Source organism: Heloderma suspectum, chromosome 2 (genome assembly GCF_057233095.1).
Source record: "Heloderma suspectum isolate Gila_16-S chromosome 2, 16-S_ref, whole genome shotgun sequence".
NCBI lineage: Eukaryota > Metazoa > Chordata > Lepidosauria > Squamata > Helodermatidae > Heloderma > Heloderma suspectum.
The window spans coordinates 105068689-105084480 of NC_139459.1; the positions used below are offsets into that span (position 1 = coordinate 105068689).

At 42.4% G+C, this 15792-nt stretch overlaps 1 protein-coding gene across 3 annotated transcripts in view; it reads right to left on the reverse strand.

The window, feature by feature from the left end:
* Window positions 1–6957: 6957 nt before the first annotated feature.
* SPATA6L (spermatogenesis associated 6 like) overlaps window positions 6958–15792 on the reverse strand; it is a 43705-nt gene continuing 34870 nt past the window's right edge. For all 3 annotated transcript variants that reach the window (XM_084834432.1, XM_084834431.1, XM_084834430.1), the window contains 3 exons: window positions 15073–15166; window positions 9896–10014; window positions 6958–7382 (listed from right to left, as the gene is read on the reverse strand). In XM_084834432.1, the coding sequence (XP_084690558.1) occupies window positions 9913–10014; window positions 15073–15166 (196 nt within the window). In that variant the 3' untranslated portion in view covers window positions 6958–7382; window positions 9896–9912. The remainder of the gene's footprint in view (window positions 7383–9895; window positions 10015–15072; window positions 15167–15792) is intronic.

The window sequence follows — 15792 nt, forward strand, 5'->3', positions numbered from 1 at the left end:
ATTCCTCTAACTGATCCAAAGCCTTCTGCAGACAGAAGGAGCCTTTCCGTTCACAGGAGGCAAAGTCTGAATCCAAGGCATTGTATATCTTCTTTAATTTACTACAATATGTAAGCAACAATCATTTGTACCTCTCCAAAGATATAAAGGTAAATAAATTGGATTATATTAATACTGTTACGATGCTTAACCAGAAAATCTCACAGAAAAGCCTGCTCATGGAAGGTACCCCCACCTGATTTTCAGGGATCCCCCCTTTCCTCCTCAGTCCCCGGGAACCACAGCTTACCTCATGCAGCAGGGCTCTTGACTCTCTAAGTATCATTTTCATGGGGATTGGAGAGACAAGGAGTGAGGAAGTCTGCTTCCCCCAGCCCCACTGCACATTTCTAAAACTAGATGGATTGTAAAGAATATGCAAGGCTTTGAAGACTCACTAGGATGTCTTCAGCGCACTTTCTCCTCATAACAGCACTGCTGGATCAGATCAATGGTCCATCTAATCCAGCATCCTGCTTTCCATAATGGCCAATCATATGCCTCCAGAACCACAAGCAGGTCTTGGAGGCAATAGTTCTCTTTCAGCTTTTCTCCCCAACTACCAGTATTCAGTAGCCTACTGCCTTGGAGCTGGAGCTTCCATACAATCACCATGAAGACAACCAGCCTTTGATAGACCCATGCTCCATGAATCTAATCCTCTTCTGTCTAATCCTCTTTTTAAATCCATCTCAACTAGTGGGCAAAAAGAGGATAAGCTACCCTCCTTAGAAGGCCACATCTTTTGACAGTGAATTCCATACATTAATTGTGCATTGTAGGAAGATGCGCTTTCTTTTGTCTGCCAATCAATTGCATTGGGTGACCCTAAGTTCTAGTATTATTTTGTGAGTCTTTGGTTCTGGATGAATTGTTGAAAGGAACGACCTTCATTTATGCGAACAAATCCTCTGAGATATAATAAATGCATTTTTTCCCAGAGAAGTGAAGGGTTCACATGTAAAAGGATGTACCAGCAGGAACAATGTTACAAGCTAGTCTCAATCATAAAAGTGGATGTGTGATTGACAGCTTCTATTTATTCTTTGGCATTACTGTTTGAAATCAATAAACCATGAAGCAATAATGTCACATCCCACAATATTCAGAGACAAACTGAAGAGTGAAGACAGCAGCCTGATTAGAAACAACTTGCACTCCGTTCAGCACTTGTTCTCACTATTAATAACTCCAGTTAATAACATAAGCTTCCTTGACAACTGTATTTTCCAGGTTAAAAAGAAATGATCCCCTATGTTTGAAAATGAGGATTTTTAAAAACTTTTTTTCCTGCAAAGCATTCATGCCTTTGCAACTATTTTGGTAACTTGGCAAGCAGATAAGAAAACATGTAGAAATATTTTGATTCATTTACAGTGCAAACCTATACACGTCTACTCAGAAGCAAGTCCCACTGAGTCCAATGGTGATTACTCTCAGGTAACTGTAGGCCAAAAAGGCTCCTGTTCCATCATGGAAGCAGTTACAGCAGTAAAATGCATAAAGCCTCACAATGTCACCCAAGGAACACTATACAGATATGCCAGGTATTTGTGGGTGGGTGAGGGGAGGTGGTACAAAATTATGCCATACAGATTCATAATCTTCTTTTCAGAGGCCTGAAAGCTCTTCAGTAAAATGACTCTTAAATATAACACACTGATGGCATAGTTTTATGTTCATAATTTTGTTTTTGTCACATTTCTAAAGAAACCTCAAGAGGTTCTTTTTGTTGTGTATATCCTGAGGAGGCAAGGTAGAAGGAAAATTGTATGAACCTCTTGTTATCTGGTAACATTAAATAATAATTACACATTTAATCTTTCTTGCACCCGGGCAGAGGACATAGCTTTATTTGCCAAATTTAGTAGTGCTGCTGATATAATTCAGTTCTGAAGCAGAAAGCATAAACAAAATGGAAATTGCCTTTCAGATGCCAAAAAATCACAAAGAGAAAAGATGACACACCATTGTAAACAAAGAGTATACATGTAGCATTGCAGTTCTATGCACACTTACTTGGAATTAAGTACCATTAAACTCAGTGGGATTTACTTCTAAGTAAACATACATTGAATTGGACTCATGCAGTCCAATCCTATGTGAACTTATTCAGAAGTCCTGCTTTCTTAATTGGGTTTATTCCCAGGCAAGTATTCACGCCACAGCTTTAGTGGCTTCGCAATCTCTGGATTATACCATTTGTAATTCAGTCAAAATTCAAGTCTTTTTACATACAATAGGCATGTGAGCGCTCTGAGTCACAGCTATAGCCGCCCCTCAAATCCAAGGTCTACACTCCATGGGTTGGATCCAGGATATGCCTTCTGCAAGAGGCCACAAGAAGGCTCTGCTCACAGAAAGTCCCGCCACTCAATTTTTAGGGATTCCCCCCTCCCCCACACACCACAGCTCACCCTTTTCAGTGGTCTCCTGACTCTTTGGGCTTCTTCACACAGAGCTTTTGTTCTGCTACTGAGATTGGTTACTCACAAAAGTTTGTGGGCCCTTTAGATGATATTGTCAACCTCCAGGGCATCTCCCACACTAAATGACCTTTATTTCATTTTTTAAAAGATCAAAGATAATGAGCTATCAAATTACTGTGCTTGAGTTCCGCTTCAGTTCCTCATGAAAAAGGAAAAGCTGCAATAAGAGGCACTAGATTGCAGCACCATCTAGTGGTTGTTTAATGAAACATATGGAAAACTCAGATAAGGGGGACAAGGTGGGAGGAAGCATGTGTAAAGGGAGTCTGCCATGATCCTGCATTTAAAATGGAAGCAGAAAGCAGGATTTTAGGCTGGTGTAGAGATGCTCTTTGTGTAGCATTTTCAGAGACCTGGCAGGGCTGCTGTGGGAAGGTGGGGGTATGGAGGTCCACTTTCACCAGCACAGTTCATCCAGTTCAAATCTGAATCTAGCCCACAGTTTGTACTTTCCTTCAAAACTTGCAGTGATGAACCACATTTGGGCCATAGCAACTAAGCTTTTTTCCAAGTCTGCAAAATGGCTGACTGGGCCAGTACTGAAGCTGTACCTCAGGATAGAAGCAGCTGACTGACCAAAGCAAGCTGTTCAGCCAGCATAGATAATGCTGCCCTATGGATGGGCCTGGATAGTACTAGTCTTCTTAAAAGCAAAATACCGTTGTTATTTCTTACATTCTGTCTCGATCACTGCCCAAATGGCTTAGTATAGGTCTTCTTTTTGAGATACTGAAATATGAGATAACTTACGATTTCATAGATGTTATCACACATAGAAAGAAGGCAAAGCCATCTTTACTATTTTCCTTTGCATTATCTATTGCAATGGCATATTCAAATAACGAAATATGTGACCCTAATTCACAGCCTCACAGATAAACATTTGCTTTCCCCAATTTAAATTGACCCCACTGATTAATCAGTTCAAGACTTAGTTAAGTAATCTATTGATTCATCAGATAACTTGCCATCTCAAGGAGTCACATTCTTTACAGTGGAATTAATCTGCCTCAACCTATGAACTGGGCATAGCCTTCAAGTTCTCAGTGGTTTTCTGCTCCAGCTATTGTTCTCCATTTTCAGGACAAAAATCTTATATCGGCAGGAAGGCAGGCAAGGAAATATTTCTAGTTCTTCCTTAAGCATATTCTAGAAATCTGTGAGTGGATCGAGAGCTCCACTTTGCTATATGGAATTTTACTCCTTCCAAGGTTAAGTGACTCGACTGATTGAAATGAATTGGAGACTACAGTCCAATGTCTGTGCAGTGTGGAGTATCAGAGCGGAAATAAAGAGGGCTGCCATTGCATTAAGGTTTCCATTTCTATAAATCACTCCCTACAAGGTACTATGGGTGGACAATCATTTAAAGCAGCAATTTTAAGAGAAAATTACTTTGATCTTCTTCCAACTGTTGAGATATAACTTTGACTTAGCAATTTGCTGTAATGAATACATTTGTGCAGGCCAAGGTCATCAGTTATTTTTCCTAGCAAAAGCATGCAAAAGTTGAAAAAGCACAGTTTCATCTTCTCATTAAACAATCACCCTTCCTTTCCAGGCAGAATCAGTACTTATTTTCTAAATCATGATTGATTTAGAAACCTTAAGCCTGCCTGGAATTTGCACCTTCTCAGTCTAGAAACCCTTCCACGGAATTGTGTTTCTGTCAACAAGGGAAATGCCCTTTTTATATACTTAGTGGCATGGATGGATAAAATCCAACACAAGTCCTACTTAAAGTAGACCTATAGAATTTTACACATTGGATTTACTCTCATTTCATGCGTTCAGCTAGGGCTGAAAACATGTTCCAGCGTCGAGTTTGGCTTGATTTAAATCCCGAGTAGAATCCTGAAACAGTAATGAAATCATGTGTTCTAGCATTGTTACCAACAACTCATCCTTTATTTCTGAAGTTTTGTTCTCATGTGTAAGGCACAGCTACAAACTGGCTTTGAAAGCACCTTTAATGTATGCCCTATGGTACACTGAGCACATCTACACTACACATTTATCTAATAAGAAAACAGATTAACTGTCATGGCTTCCTAACTCCTCAACCAAAGAATACTGGGAATTATACTTCTCTGAAGGTATCCAGAAGTGTGTGGTTTTTTTTGAGAGAGAGAGACTAGGGTAGGTGTGCATACACTGTGCCCCATCAAACTAAATATAGGTCACCAGACATAGATGGTGGTCTCTACTAGTTCAATAAACCTCCAGGTTTTGCTGTTTTTCTGGGACTACAAAAATGGGAGGGATGTCTGGTAGCTAGCAGTCCACAGTACGTGGCTGATAGGCTGTGGAGACATAGCCTAGTCCCTTCAACTTCACTACCATTCTGAGATTCTTTGGTTGGGAGCCATGCCTGTGAAACAGGCTTGAGTCTGGTTTAAATGCATTGTGTGGACATGTCCTGAGGCACTGTGTACAGCAGTCATCCCCCACTCGTCCCTAGCAGTCCACACCACAGAAGGGAATCCTCTAGGGCAGGGATGAGGGAGAATGGTGCCGCTTCCTTTCAATGTGCACTTCTGGTTGAGTGCCACAACACTTGCAGCCCAGTCCTAGGCAGTTACAGGTACTTAAGCCCACTGATTTCAGTTAGGTTTTTGCATGCCTCAAGTCTGCATTGGCTCTAGGTGTAAATCAATCATGTCAAAAGTGCACCCTTAAGATCTCATGGTCAGTTTTTCCAATGCAGACGAGATTCCTTGTTTTTTACATGGTAGGAAAACCCAGGGTTAAAATGCAGTGCATGAGCTGTTTTGCAAGCTATAATAAACAACCACAAGGGAGCAATCCTATGGCCACTAGACACTGTCTAGAGGGCCATAGATATGCTCATTTCCGGGAACCAACCTCAGAGCCCACACTCCAAGGTCGGTTCCCAGAAAACCGACCTCCCCTCTCGCCCGCGCTGCGAAGCCCCATCCTCCATGCTCAGAAGAGGAGCGCGGAGCAACTGAAAAGGGTGTTCCGGGGCAGGGAGAGCGCAGCTGCGCATATGACATGTCCAATGTGTCGTACGGCAGCTTCCTCTCCTGGTCAGCCCCCCCCTGCGGCTAGACAGCTGAAAACGGCTGTCTAGCAAAAAAAATAGTAGGGCAGGAGAGGAGCAGAGGGAACGATCCCCCCCATTCCTCTCCTGCCTTGCTTTGGACAGATGGTCACCTCTGAGTTCAGAGGCAGCAGCCTATCTTGATAGGATTGCACCCTAAGTCATCCTTCCTCCCCTCAAATATGCTGAAGTGACAATGACTGACCTTTGCAGTTGTCTGTTTGAAGAAGTGAGAGGAAACTACCCTCAGGAATGAAGGGAAGGGAAAAGCCAGCCTTCGCAGGGTTTCATTTTGATTTGTTTTGGAGATTTAACTGAAGAGTTCACCTCCACCTATAGAAGTAATATCCTTAAAGGAATGGGACCAAGCATGAACCTGAAGCTTAGACCCCTTTGGGGAAAAGGCAAGGCTGGTCCTTATATCCACAGTGGCCTTTCCTGCCCATTTCAAAATGGACCACAGAGCTGAAGAAACCGCAGAAACAGTCAATTAAAATTGTACATGTACAGAGCTGCTCCTGTATATGGGAAGTCTAAGGCAAAGATGGGGAATGTGTGGTCTACCAGACCTTGTTGGACTGTGAATCCCATCATCTCTCACCATTGGCTATGTTGGCTAGAGCAGATGGGAGTTGCAGTCCAGCAACATCTGGAGGGCCACGCATTCCCCATCCCTGGTCTAAGGTGTCTGGGGCTTTTTAAATTGCAAAGAAGACAGCTAAGCAGGGGAGGGGACACTCAACAAAAGAGGTTTATAAAATTAAGCAACTTTTAAAGAAAGTGGATAGAGATTCTCTCTCTCTCTCTCTCTCTTTACACTAGAACTCAGAGTTACCCAAGGAAATTGATTAGCGGTATATTTGTGTGCGGGCGGGGGGGAAGCCCATGGTGAAGAAAGCCATGTTGGGCTTGCACTAGCCAGGGCACAAGGCAAGGGGTTTTTCCCTTCTCCCTTTTTTTTAAAATGCACCCATTGCCCTTTTTTTTATGTTTCTCTCCCATTGGTTCCAGTGGAATGGCTGGTATGATGTTTCTCTATTGTCAGGGGTGTGTCGGGGGAATGGGATGGCTTTGAATCCAAACTTTCCTGGTCTGCTCTTGACATGCCTCATTTCACCCCCCACCACCATTGGAGTGGCAATGATGGAGGAAATATGGCGGGAGAGCTTTCTGACAACACACTGAGCAGGCCTTCAGCAGATGACCTCCTCCTCCTCCTGCAGACCTCACTATCCATGGGCAGAGAGGGAGGTCCACAACATCCACCAACTCCTCAGCTACCCTCTCTAGGAATGCCCCCTTAATCTTGAATATATCCGGGGGGGGAGCTATGAAATTTGATGTGAATCTCCCTAAAACATGACTAAATTCTCCTTGAGCCCACATTTATTAAATTCAAAATGACACTCCTGATTGTACATTACTCCATTCACTTCAAAACCACTTAAAACTAAGCACAATCCTAAACCTTAGCCATACACAGCCCTATTAGCAAAATCATTCCAAGTACATTTTTCACAGAAAATACTTTCAACAGCCAAAACCCAAGGATGTACTGCACCATCAATATTATTATGGCTTCAATCCTAAATGAGCTGATATGTTTCCATTCATTTGTAAATATATAAATCAACAATTTAATCAGCACAACCATTCAATACAGAGACATGTTTCAAACCAATTTAGACATAACATAACAGAGAAAATGAACCATCCATAAGTTTGCTCTAGAACAAAGATCTTGCCAGCAATGGGTCTTCAAGTTATATCCCAAGGACGCTGCATTCAATCTGCAAAAAGACATTGTATTATGTGTTAACACAGCAAGAAAAAATAGATAAACTACAGAGAAACCATGTACTTGAACAAATTTACAGACCCTATTTTTATTTTTTTTAACATTATTGTTCTGAATTACCCTTTTCTGCTGAAGACTGCTGGCTATGGCTTCATCACTTTATTTTTTAAAACCCATATTCTATAACAGTGGTTTTAAAACTTACTACTTTCAGGGAACCCTTTTCATACTGACTTGTCTGCAAAGGAACCCCGGCATGTCTGCCAGAGAATCTCTTGTGTATTACAAAGGATTCTGGAGCATATCTTAGGGTGCCCATTCAGCTTGCGTAGGGTGCTGGCCAGCTCTTTGATTGATCTGTATCACCATTTTTATACCACGTGTTGGCCATGAAAAGACATGGTGTATGAGGTGATAAAATGTAATACAATAAAAACCATGAAAGCAAACCGTATTTATTAAAAGGTAGCACCACCAATACACATTCAAAAGCAGACAACATAAAAGCTCTCCCTGAGCAATCTATGCTGGTGTTCATCACTAACTCTATCAGCCTGAGTGACAATGCGTTTGAGTTGGACTCTAGTCTTTTCAAAGTGCCTTCAAATGCCATGACAGCGGCATCTTGATATTGCCAGTGTGAGTTCTTTATGTGTTCTTTGATGAAGGGCAAGAACCTGAGGGCCAATGTCATCGCAACAGGTGGCCAGGAGCATGAGGCAACTCCCAGAAGCTTGGCAGGGGCTGCAGTCGTCATTATTCTCGACCTGCTTGGCCAATGTCTGTGTGAGAACTGAGATGAGATACTGGCATGCACCCTTTTGAGCCAAGCTGTCGCCCCACACAAACTTGAGTGTACCCTGTTATGTAGCAACAAACTTCCACCCCTCCGCACACACCCCACCCCCCTTGTCATGCTTTGAATGGGAAGATTAGGAGTGGTGGGCTTAAGCTCTCTTTCAGAGAAGCTTGTCTGCCATTAATGATCTTCCTTTTGAGTAACCTCACAGTTCAACTGGGACACAGTTGGAAAACCACTGCATAAGATGGTCCATGGCTGCCATCGTGCTCCATTATAATCAGTGGGAGTTTTGCCACTGACTTCAATGGGCACAGGATTACACTATATATAATGCTTCTGGCCATCGTTCCCCTTTCTTGTTATCCCACTGCAAAGCAGCTGTCCTTAACCTTGCTCTTCATAAAGGAAAATTCTGATGGCTGGAGAAGGAGGCACACCTTCCTCCCCACCCACCCCCCTGCAGCACGGGCCGTGAGGCTTATAGCAAAAGATATACATTCCCAATCACTTTTATGTTCCCTGACAAAGAACACGCATGCTCGAAATGCAGTGAGCCTTGTTTTTCACTCTCAGTAAACTGCATTTGTACTCCTGACTTGAATGTGGATAAACCTGAATTAGAAATTAATCCCAAGAATGCATTTTCACACACATTTCATATATAAAAACAAGGTCTCAGGATGAGAAAATACATTAAAAACAAAAATGTCAAAAGCATAGCAATAGGAAGAAAGGGAAGATGGGAAGCTACCTTATAACCTGACAAATAAAGTCAGATTATTTGTCCATCTAGCCCAGGCATGGGCAACTTGTGGCCCTCCAGATAGTGTGGCCTACAACTCATAATTGGCTATGCTGGCTAGGGCTGATGGGAGTTGTAGGCCAAAACATCTGGAGGGACACAAGCTGCCCATTCCAACTAGCCCTACATGGTTACTCCTGACGTTGAGCAGATCTTCTGAGTCTCAGGCAGGTATCTTTCCCATCACCTGCTACTTGATCCTTTTGACTGGAGACACCAGGGATTGTGCCTGGAAGGTTCTGGATGCAAAACACATGCTCTCCCACTCAGCTACAGTCCCATTCCACTGTGTACCTACTTATTAAATCTGTGTTCCTCTTCCATAAACAAAGCTAAATTCTCCCACTGATAATATACTAGTGTTTAAATATCAAAGTGCTGCAGTGGCAACCCAATTAAGGAAGACTAAGCCCTTAAACCCAGTGTCTTCCAGGAATGGAAGCACCATCAGGATCCAGAGAAGGTAACACCACCAAACAACCTTAATTAGCCATCCAAAGTCAACTACAGTTGACACTGGAATATTAGGCTGACCTTGGGAAGCTGGCAACTAGGAACAAATATTTAGCATAGCTAAGTAGTAGTGTAGCTATGCTATTGTTTGGAAAGAATAATACATAACAATCCCTTGGCCAAAGTCACTTTTCTAGGTAGAAATGACTGAGTATTTTCATAATATACAAACATATGGGAATTTATAATCAAATGATAGGTGCACATGCAAAAAATATGGCTGCCTAGAATACTGTTGTGGTTTGTCTTATAAGTCCATCCTATGTTGTTTATAACCTTCCCAGTTCTTTTTTGTTTGTTTGTTTTAATAACCTCCTGAATTATACCAATCCAATAAATCAACAACAACAAAAGAAAGAAAGAAAAGAGCAGGCTTTAAGCAGCATACCTTGCCAACAACAGATACTATGAGCAGTATCTCTGTTCCATTGAGTCACACTGTGGGGAACTCCTCAGAGAGATGGACCTTCTTTCAAGGACATCATCAATTTCAAAATCAGTGGCTCCCTGCAAAATACTTGTCCCGTTAACTTGGGTTGTTCATCATCATCAACAATGCTAAATGTTCCTGACCAAAAACAAATATATCAGCTGTTCTAGGAAAATTAAAACAGCTTATCAGTACACGTTCAGGAACTACTGATGTATGACACTGTCCTCTGTAGCTTTGTCGGTCAGAGTACCTCTCTATTAAGCTTCATTAGAAGAATGTATCATTTTAGAGAGACAACAGCAAGTAATGTCAGTTTGGGTTAACTCACACGGATCTGTGTCTCCATCAGAGGGCTTCTGAAATTAGTGAGTGAAAGCAGTTACTGATTTAAAGAAAGCGTAACACTGAGATTATGGAGGCAGAGACAAAATGCCTACAAAAAATTTAAGAGCAGACAAGATTCTTCAGAATAGTTAAAGGGAGAAATAGTGAGCTATGAACTCAAATGGGAGGAAGAACCTCTTTTATATTATAAGAACTAGCAGACTCACAACCCACAAGCTATGCAAATAATCCCACAGTGAGTGGCTGATCTGCTGTGATGTCACAGTTAGCCTGGATAGGTGGAAGTGCCACAACCCCTTAGCCACCATAGGTATAGCTGCTCTGATGTCACAGAGAGGCTGGGCCATTTGGGGCTAGGCTGTCTTGAGCTAGGCAGTTTTGTGCTATGAAAAACCTGGGAGAGAGAAGTTGAAGTTTAATGACGGCCAAACTAGACATTACTCTAAATCAGGGGTGGGCACCTTCCAGGAGTCCGGGGCTGTGCGGGAAATGCGTGCTTTGTTTGAAAGCAAAACTGCAGTCCCTGGAGACTTCCAGGAGTGTGATTTTGTTTTCAAACAAGGCACATGCTCCACATACACACCCCTAGTTTTAAAGGAAAATCGACGGCACCCCCCACCCCCTGCTGTTGTGCCACGAATTTCAGTGGCAAACTCATTGGTGTGGTGGTGGGGCAACAGGGCCGCAAATTTGGTCAGGCCTGTGTGTTGCCCACCCCTGTTCTAAATGCACAGCTGTTGTTGCCACAGTAAATGACAGCCATGTATCTATTCTCCCACCCCCCTCAGTATCTACTAAAAATCACCTTACGCGATAGGGAGCACTTCAATGCTGGTATGAACCAATCATGTCATTTTTTACATGGAACTGGTGCCCACGCACACTCCCAGGAGGGTGCCATGGTCATAACTTGCACAATCTGCCCCCACCCACTCGGTTGGGTCATATAAACACTACCAAAGTCACATAGGAAAAACTCATAGGCTGGGGAAAGAGGAGAGTGACAAAAGTATATATTCTATAGATATAAACTCGCAATTTTAAAAGTTTTATTTTGATCATTATAGCACTGGTAGCAAGATACCAAAGCAAGATATAGAAACTTTTTCTCATATTGATCTTACATGCTTAGATTCTTCACAATGACAGCTTCTTTTGGCTCCTTTGCATTTGGAGGAAATTATGACTGCAATTACGAATATGAACACTGGGAAATCACCTGGTCCAGATGGATTCCCATTTGAGTGTTATAAAACATTCTCCAGCCTTTTAGCTCCAAAGAATATCTTTGAAAGAATACAACTTCCAATTAATGAAAGTGGGTTCGGCTTTCCAGATGTTGCTACACATAATCAGGCTTATTTGCTGACCTGTACTAAATTTTGGTCTTTTCCAGTCAGATTTGATTTTCCACCTTGGTCAATTTTGGAATCTTCCTGTCTGGAGCCTCTCTCCAAATGGATGACATTAGGTTCTCAGCATATTAAGGCAGATAGACCTCCTCCCACAATCTTGGCGGTTAGAGATGTGTGGCATATAATGCCATGCCAATTACATTTTGACCCATTTTCCCATGCCAAATAGACTTTATGGGGAAATCCAGATCTAAGAATAGGAAAGAAAATGTTTCTGTGGCAGACCTGGACAGATAAAAACTTTACTCTGGATCAATTATTGAGTGTTGATGATGAGTTTTTGTCAGTTTCAACTTTGCAAGATAAATTTGATTTGCCTGCTACAATGGAATGGCAAAATTTGCAACTGAAACATCTGTTAGTATCTAGATTTGGTCCTGCCGCTTTTACTACCTCAGAGTCTCCTTTGCTATTGGAAACGCTTATGGGAAGCTGACCAGGTATATCAACCCACAATTCATGTTTATAAATACTTATTATCAGTGAATAAATAAGATACATGGGAATGTAACAGCAGGAATGGAACAGGGAATTAGAATGTTCTATTTATCTAATCAATGGACCACCATTTTGGCCTCTATATCTGATATCTCTATAGACTTGCAGTTACGTCTTATTCAGCAGAAACTTTTGTTTCAGGTTTACTGGACACCACAACATCTCTTTAACACAGGTTTGTCAAACACGGCTAATTATTGGAGGTGTACTGCAGTTAATCCTTCTTTTATTCATATATTTTGGAAATGCCCAAGTTGCCTCCTTTTGGGAGGAAGTTATCATACCGATAAACTTTGTATTGGAAAGCTCTTTAATATTTACTGATGTACATGTTCTCTTAAACTATTTACCTGCTTTTTGGAACATAACACACGATCAGCATAAATGGATTTTTTGCGCCCTCTTACGCAGCTATGGGAATATTTAAAAGGAAACATCATCTCACAACGCTGTGTGAACCCTTGCCCTGCTTAATCAGCAGCCAATGAAATGAAGTGTGTGGGAGCGTGGAGGGGTGTGGAATGTTGTGACTTCATGTTACAAGATAAGTTGCACTAGACCAGCCTTCCCCAACCTGGTGCCCTTCAGATATGTTGGACTGCAGCTTTCACCATTCCCAGCCAGCATAGCGAAAGCTTCAGTAGATATTAGGAAGAGATGGGGGAAATTAGATGTGTGATCGCTAGGAACTGACAGGTCATTCTAACTCTAATTTGGAGAAGTGCACAATCCAAAGGATAACTGCATTCCAGTCCATGTATTAGTATTGTATCCATGTATTCCAGTCCCTGAAGTGCGAATCAGGTCTGCTTGCTTAAAATACAGACTGAATGAAATCCTTGAGCATCTCTAGTGACTGCCATTTTTGATGGCAACCACATGCTTAGAGTCACGTCTACATTGGCCCTGAGCAACTTTTGTTAAATTTCAATGATACAAGTGTAGAGGACTGCTATTCAGGGATGAAGCCAGCCAACCATTCCCTTTTCCAGGATACTCCATTCTGTTCCCTCCACCCCCCAGTTTTCTGTTTCTTTCCCCTAACATTCACTCAGCATTCTTTGCCCCCTGAGCACCCCAGTCTTCCTTGGGCTTTTTTTTTTTTTTTTTGTGGGGGTGGGGTTGTCCTTCTTAGGGCTGATTCCTAATCTTGTTATTTTGTACTTCTGCCGACTTTGGAGTTCCCCAAGCCTCTCATATATAGATGATTGCATTTGAGCTACATAAGGTCCACACTTGGAGAACTGAGTGAACTTATATAATAAGTATTGCCTACAGTCCATGGCCTTTTGAATAGCGTCAGCTGTGCAGTTTGAGCTTTTTAACAAAAAGTTGTTAGCCGCAGACAGACAGTGCTTGCTGCTTGCATATGTGATAATGGTATTGAGAATGAAGACTTGTCCCGAGGTATTCAGTTTGAGCATATATCCAAAAAACTCCTGTCCCTTGTGGTTCATCTTCAGTGATACCACATCTCACCCATTCAAATTCTTTCAGTTGCATTTTTAAAAAGACTGGCTGATCAGGCAATTACACTTTCCCCAACTTGTCCCCAGTTCCCATGCCTTTGGGAAATCTTGCCGCAATATGCCAGGACCTTAAGTTCCTTTCTGTGTCATTCAGACAAATATAACACTATGATAGGCTTATTTCTCACTATGTTAGGCTTTTTTCTCACTCCTCTACAGAAAAAGAAAAACCCTGTACATAGAAACTAGCATGTCAGGGAGAAAGCTAGGATAGAACCTTCTCTCTGACAGCAGGTTTTCTATGTGTAGGGATATTACTGTCACCATCATCAACAAGACTATCATTATCATTATTATACAGCAGAGCATACAGCCATGTGAGCCCCACCTTACAGTTTGAAGTGATACAACCCAGATAGATATTTATCACCTCAGTAAGGGCTCAGCTTGATGAGAATGAAGAGCAATCTCCCAACGTCATTGTCATTGTTGTTATTATTTTGCTGAGATGCAGCTGCAGGGAGAGGGCGTTACAAATTTAATCAAAGCAGTGGCAGCAGGAGAAGTTGCTTTATGCTCTCTCCACAGGCTGGTTTTTCGATCAGCAATGCTCAACTTTAGGGGAAAAGTTACATGGTTGCTGTGTATTTTTTCCTGTGGAGAGAAAAGCAGCTCGGGATCTACAGGGAAAGGCACCTCATCCTCCAATGCTACTCCTATCAAATTTGCAGCCCCCACAGCTACATCTCAATTAAACACACACATGCACAGTGGGAGACTACTCAAACATCTCCCACACCTCATCTATTTTGGCCCTAAGAACCAGGCCCGTTCAGGGACGGGGAATGTATGGGCCTCCCGATGTTGCTGGACTGCAACTCCCATCATCCCTCCCCATTCACTATGCTGGCTTGGGCTGATGGGAGTTGCAGTCCAACAACATATGGAGGGCCACACATTCCCCATCCCTGCTTTAGTATTATAAATATGTTCTAAGCCTTCTCTTTATTGGGCAGGCTACATGTTAAGGGAGGCAATACTGACAGTGTGAGTAGGATGGCCAGTTACTTGAAAGGACCCAGCAATAATTCAGTTGTCATGACAGTTCGTCTTGCAGGGACGGCCCTGCCATTAACAGAGTGAGGCAACCACCTAAGGCAGCAGCTTTTGGCTGTCACGAAAGTGCAGCAAATTGTTAGCTATTTAGACCGCAACCCTATACATACTTACCTAGAAGTAAGTTCCAATGATCTCAATTGGACTTACTTCTGAGTAGACACATATAGGATTGAACTGTTATGGGGAATGGGGATGCTGAAGTGCCATTTGCTGCTCCACCTGGAGAAGATAAATGCCCAGTTAAGTGCATCATAATCACAATGCCTGTTAAGCACATCATACTCACAATGGAAAGTCTCTGCCTGGCTTCATCTGAGGTTAAGAGATTCCTCACTCTCTCATTAATCTCTTCCCAGCTGGAATTGGGGCTGGAGTATATCCTGAAAATATCAATGGACTCAGGTCACTTTATGCTCATTATTTTGATCTCTACACAGAGAGCCCCATCAGGTAACACAAGTGATGAAAGCAATGTCATTTGAAGCACTTCTCTGCATTCCACCCATTCTAAGGGAATGATCTTGAATCGCTTACTTGGAAGCAAGATCCAATAAAATTAGAAGGATTTAGTCTAGTGTAAATGTATAACCTGTTAAACGGACTCCACTGCCCTTTCGATTCAGGCACGGGATAGACAGTCCTACATCGGACTCCATGTGGCTTTTCTGCCCCAGTTAAGAACACAGGGACGTAATTAAGAACTACCTTGCTCGGTTAGAGCAAAGAGCCGTGTAGCTGACAATTCTGTTTCCAGCGTCAGCCAACCAGGTGCCTCTGGAAGCTCACCAGCAGGCCATGAAGGGGGGGGAGGGACCATTGCTCAGCAGTAGAGCATATGCTCTGCATGCAAAGGTCTCAGGTTCAGTCCCCAGCATCTCGTTAAAAAACAAGGATCAAGTAGCAGGTGGTGTAGAAGACCTCTCTACCCGAGACTCTGGAGAGCCGCCGCCAGTCACTGGCTTACTTGAGCAAATAGTCTTGACTTAGTCTAAGGCAATCTAAGTCA